Raw genomic sequence first — 5905 nt, 5'->3', positions numbered from 1 at the left:
ATGAGAGAAAAAATAAAAAATAAAATTATATAATTTATTTATTTTGTGAGAGTTCATAATTTTATTAAATTTTAATTTTTATATTTTTATTTTATTAATATTGATGAAATTAATAAAAATAATTTATAAACAGAAGAGGCGCACCATCTTCCATGAGAATCCGCGGCGCATGAGAAGCTTGCGGATGGGTCCCGATGGCTCAGAATTCAGATTCTTTATTCTTATTAACATTAAACAGATTTTATTTCCAAACCTCTCGAACTCATCTTGAGCTTTGAGCCTTTGACCATACGATTCCGGAGACCTTTTATTTCACAATAAGAAAAAGAAAACCAGAGTCTAGGACAGCAGACATGAATATGTTTGAATATGATGTTTGGCCTAAAAATGTGTATGACGGCCTAATTACATTTGCACAGCACAAGAAATGGGCGTGGAATGACAGATAAACCCTTCCGATACTTTCCCGGCAATCGCTTGTTGGAGTTTTCCTCCTCTTTCCCTTGCCACCTTTCACCAGTCAACCACGGAAAAACAACGAAAGCGAAATTTGTGGGGGAGAAGATAACAAGCTGTGAAGCCAATAATAATACATACACATATACGTACAAATACGCAGGGATGGGTATGGGGTTTACGTCACAGTCCACCATTGCCTGCTTCGATCTTCCTTGGCTGGTCTCTTTCTCTGTCTTCATATTCCATATGTGCGTCCTCTCTCTTCCTCATCCTTGTCTCGCACTTCCCTTGGAGCCCCACTTCCACTTTTTTAATCTTCCCACGCTTAGCCGCCTTCCTCTTCGGCTCTCTTTCTCTGTCCCCCTTCCAACTCATGATATTTTCCTCTTCAACTCATTTTCAACTATTCGGGCCCTGAAATAGCGTTCCTTGCATCCATTTCTTACCAGCTTTAATTTCTCGGCGTTGAGTGGGGGTTTTAATTTGGTTGTCTTTTCGTGTGGATTTGAGGTTTTGGTGAACTGGGTTTGGTGATTTCTTCCGGAATTCGTGAGTTCTTGACGTGTCTGGGTTTGGATTCTTAGCTGTCGTGGCTACTAGGTGTTTGGCGATTTATTCTTTCTTGGTTCATTTTGCTGAATTGGGTGTTCAGGGACTAACTTGAATTTCGCGGGGACTGTGAAAAATTGAATTCAGAGGACGTTGAAGACGGTTGAACGTTGTTGTCTAGACAACGTCGGAGGCGTGAACTTCTATATAAAACTGCTTTATTCTATTATCAGAATCTCAAATACGGGTTCCTCTATGCTCGTTTTGTCCCAGAAGGCTTTGATTGTTAGTTGGCGGTGATCGTGAGAAATTGAACTTGCCTTTCATGTAGCAATTCGTGGTTTTGTCTTCGATTGGTCGCTAACTTGTGTTTCTTTCCCTTGGCCAGTTTGTTGAATTGGCTTGTGAACTTGGTTGCAGCTGACGATCTATCCGATATCAGCTTACTTACCTTCTCCTTTTCAATGTTTAAATCCGTGAAGCCAAAAGTTACTGGGGGTTTGAAGTTTTAGCTGGCAAAAATTCTTCGAGGCTAAGTTTGAAGTTTTTAACTATTATTTGCTGCCAGACCAGGAATTTCCCCTTCTACTGGTTAATTCTACATATAAGCAACGAGATTGCTTCATGCTTCTCAGCTGTCAGAGAGAAATGCTTTTATTATCTCTTAGTACTCTAAAGTGCAAAAGGATAACAATATCTAGTTAAGTATGGCTATCCCTACATTATTCTTGATGCTATTGCTTCAACTGCCTAGCATTTTCGCCACTGTTTCTTCCTTACAGTCAACTGATTGTGGTCCTTATTGGGTAGCCTACTCATTTTCTCTTGGCAAAGAACTTTACTACATAAATGATAATATAGTGGACAAAGTTACTTTCTGCAAGGCCCTCCAACTGTATATTGGAAATGGCTGTGATTTGAAGGACCACTTTGAAAGTAGCAATTGTGCCTTGGATGTTCTTACAGGTATGGATCAACAAGGGATTTGTTAGAGAGGTTGAGTATGGTCTGTCTAAGATTTCAGGATTGGAAACAGCTGTTCTTTAACATTTATCTTGGCTTTTATTGTTTGCAGTTCATTCACCTTCAAAGGCAGGTAGAAAACTTCTGCAGAAGGATTTAAACAATATTTCATCATTTCAATCCCACCAAAATGTTTCTAAGAATCTGTCATCCCCTCAAGTTGGGATAGTTGCAAGTGGAGCTTTCTTGGTATGTTGTGTTGCTATCTGTCCTTGTATCTTTGGGAAGAGACGAAAAGCCGCTACCCATGCTGATTTGACCAAGGACACACATTCAAGTGAGTTGACATTTTAGGCTTTGGGAGAGGGGTATAGCATCGTGGACAATTTGATGGATATAGTTAGCTGTCGTTGTTGTTATAAGATTTCATTTTGCTTTATATATACATACACACACATATACTTACTGTCTTAGATGGTTAATCCTGTTATATTTGACTAACAAAGTAACATGCATTTTTTCTCTTGTAGTTGATTCAGCTTCCCCCTTTGAAGTAAACGCTGTTTCTGAAAAGATGCCTGCAAGTCCACTTCGCGTGCCACCTAGTCCTTCAAGATTCTCTTTGTCCCCAAAACTCAGTAGAATTGGGTCATTACATCTGCACTTGAATCAAATTGTAAAAGCTACCCATAATTTCTCAGATACTTTACGAATAGGAGAAGGTGGCTTTGGAACTGTCTACAGGGCTCAGCTTGAAGATGGATTGGTTGTGGCTGTGAAACGTGCAAAAAGGGTAAGAAAGAGTGCTGTATTAATTTACATTTTTGTGATCATCGTGCCCTTGTATCACATGGTTCAAAAGGGGTCAGGGGGAGTGAATGTAGTTTTGATTAGTATTCTTGGGTCGAGCCCACAAGGAGGTTGTGCCTTTACTAATCCTAATAATTAATAGTTGAGAAAATGAGATAAAATAAATTATCTGATGAACATAAGTAAAAAATATAAGGCTGAAATTGAGCGAGAATTAATTTGAGGAAAGCACAATCATTGAAAGTGTTGGGGCTTAGGATTTACTTTGTAGGTTATTTGTTTTTATCTTTTGAATTGACTTTTAAGCGGTTATAGTGATGACTATATCTAAAATATTCTAATATTCTTCTGAATTATTAGTCTTTTTTTAATTAATGTTGAATCATAGCTAACAATTGTCCACATGCATTACTGAAGTAGAATAGCAAAGCCACTGCATTTCTTTATTGAAGTTAAAGCCATGTGTTTTACAGCATCAATTAGTTGCTCCTCCTTTTCCAGCAGTAACCTTTGGGTTGGAATGACTTCTAGGAAGTATGCTATACCTAATCTCTTGTCAGTTGACGCTTGAGTTTCTTTTTTTACTATCAATAATTACCAGTTGGAAGCCTTACCAAAATTCTGGTTGTCAGGAAATTAACCTGGTATTTTAAACTTTGATGTTTGAAGTAACACTTCTCTCTTTGTTGACCATATTAACTAAATTGCATAGGAGCATTTTGAGACTTTGAGAACTGAATTCAGCAGTGAGGTTGAAATCCTGGCCAAAATCGATCATCGAAACTTGGTGAAGCTACTAGGTTACATTGACAAAGGAAATGAACGTCTTCTTATCACTGAGTACGTAGCAAATGGTTCCCTTAGAGAACATTTGGATGGTAAGATCTTGCGCCTTTAACGCCTTCCATGATTATCTTTGGATATAGAAACAGTATAATATTGTGTTGATGTTACTGGCAGGTCTACGTGGCAATATACTAGATTTCAATCAGCGCCTTGAAATTGCCATTGATGTTGCTCATGGCTTGACCTATCTGCACACATATGCAGGTCAGTGAAAACCATCCATTTTTAAAAATTTTTTTACCTTCTTCTCTGTGTACAAGCTGGAAGTAAGATTTTTATCAGATGAGTAGAGTATAAATGTGTGCGGTGAAGTGTTAAATCATAAATAATCACTTCAAATATCTCCAAAAATGCTGTTTGTGCATTGGAAAAGTGCTATCTATTGTCAGGACATTGTTCAAATCATGACTATTGTATCCATCAGTGTATTCCCTCTTTTTCCTTTTTAGGTTGGCCTTCTCTGTATGCTGAAGATCTCTCAAGGTTCCTGATTAATCGATGTTTTTATTTATTTATTTATTTATTTTTGGGCCATTGTGAATATTAGTGTTTTGTGTTTGTGATGATTATTGTTATTTTGACATATTCATTCCAAAGATGTTCTTGAGTCTTGGATATCTATAAATCTGTTAATTTATGCCTGACATTTTGCTTATCTTTGAACAGAAAAGCAGATTATCCATCGGGATGTGAAATCATCGAACATTCTTCTGACAGAAAGCATGAGAGCCAAAGTTGCCGATTTTGGATTTGCAAGAGTTGGTCCCTCGAATTCTGATCAGACACACATTTCTACCAAAGTGAAAGGAACAGTTGGTTATTTGGATCCTGAGTACATGAAAACATACCAACTCACTACCAAGAGTGATGTTTACTCATTTGGAATTTTGCTTCTAGAAATTCTGACAGGCCGACGTCCAGTGGAATTGAAGAAACCAGTTGAAGAGCGGGTTACATTACGATGGGTAAACTCATGTCCTTTTCTTATTTCAAATGAATTTCTCCTGCTTTTGTTCCTCTCAACTTTCTTTTAACTCAAAAGTGTTTATTGTCTATTTAAACTTTATACGTCAGAGAAATGAAATGACATTCCACGCATAATGGGAATTGTTGATATGGTTATGTAGACTTCTTCGATGTATTGTTTGATGTGAAAATCTAGCAACCGAAGAAATTCTCGATGAAAATGTTAAATGTGCATGGGTAGATTTATATAAACTGCTCCTAACAGAGCATCCTGGATGCTGATATTACTAGTGAAATCTCTTGACTTTCCTGGTTTGGCCTGCTTCAACATTAAAAAAGTTAAATCCTTCATCTCTTTCTGACTCGATGATCATGTTACAAGCACTTACTGAGATTATAGGCTTCAGTGTAGTTTAAGCGCACATCTCACCGAAAGACTTTTTTGAACAATGAACCAAAGGTGATCTTGTAAATTGAAATCAGTTACAAAGATGACTTAATCCTCCACAAAATTGACTTGTTTTACTTAAATCTTTGCTTTACTCAGCTGACAAATGAATTTCTATATATCACTACTTGGTCATTATTCTATTTGGACATCAAAAGCTGAGTTGACTTAATTTTGATTATGGGCACTCAAATTCTGTAGTTTTGATCAATTTGCAGGCTTTCAGGAAGTTCGATGAAGGAAATGTGGTGGCACTGCTGGATCCTTCAATGAAGGAAAGTGTAAATACAGAGGTTGTTATGAAAATGATCGAGTTGGCATTTCAATGTGCAGCGCCGGTTCGAGCAGATCGACCTAACATGAAATCGGTGGTCCAGCAATTGTGGACCATAAGAGCAGAATACCTCAAGAGTGCAAGGAGAGCATAGACTCTGAAATGAATCGGAGATTGATACTGTGAAGAAGTTAAGATGGTGTTTATTTCCCCTTTTTTCTTTTCAACCTGAATTGACCAACTTGTCCTCTCTATGCTGTGAAATGAAGTTTTTCATGTGGATCTTCCTTCAAAATGATTGTATCTGTGGGATTATGGTGTGGTTTCTAATATCACTTGCGTGATTCAAGATTTGCTTCAAGTATTACAGCTTTCACACAGCCTTTCTGGCATGGGACTACGTACTATGGTGCATGGTGGACTGCTAGGCTCTGTTGGTTTTGGTCTAACAGAAGCTTGAGTCTAATTTATAACTAGAGGGACTTGGCGATGGGTTCATATTTTGTGGACACTGGACACTGATCATCATGCTCCGGAAAAAGTATGAAAGTTTTTTCTTTTCTTTTTTCTTTTTAAAAAATGATATGACT

The 5905-nt window shown here is 37.5% G+C and overlaps 1 protein-coding gene across 1 annotated transcript; it reads left to right on the top strand.

Moving 5' to 3' along the window:
- Positions 1–631: 631 nt before the first annotated feature.
- LOC129320316 (calmodulin-binding receptor-like cytoplasmic kinase 3) lies at positions 632–5676 on the top strand. Its single transcript, XM_054965710.1, has 7 exons — positions 632–1974; positions 2084–2308; positions 2502–2764; positions 3494–3659; positions 3742–3831; positions 4294–4592; positions 5260–5676. The coding sequence occupies exons 1-7, from the start codon at positions 1716–1718 to the stop codon at positions 5467–5469; spliced, it is 1512 nt and encodes a 503-aa protein (XP_054821685.1). The 5' UTR covers positions 632–1715; the 3' UTR covers positions 5470–5676.
- The last annotated feature ends 229 nt before the right edge of the window (positions 5677–5905 follow it).

This window comes from Prosopis cineraria, unplaced genomic scaffold, assembly GCF_029017545.1.
Source record: "Prosopis cineraria cultivar Desert tree isolate PC_DT_omini unplaced genomic scaffold, ASM2901754v1 PC9, whole genome shotgun sequence".
Lineage (NCBI taxonomy): Eukaryota > Viridiplantae > Streptophyta > Magnoliopsida > Fabales > Fabaceae > Prosopis > Prosopis cineraria.
Note: the sequence above shows the minus strand (reverse complement) of the source record. Positions and strands in the feature narration are given on the sequence as shown.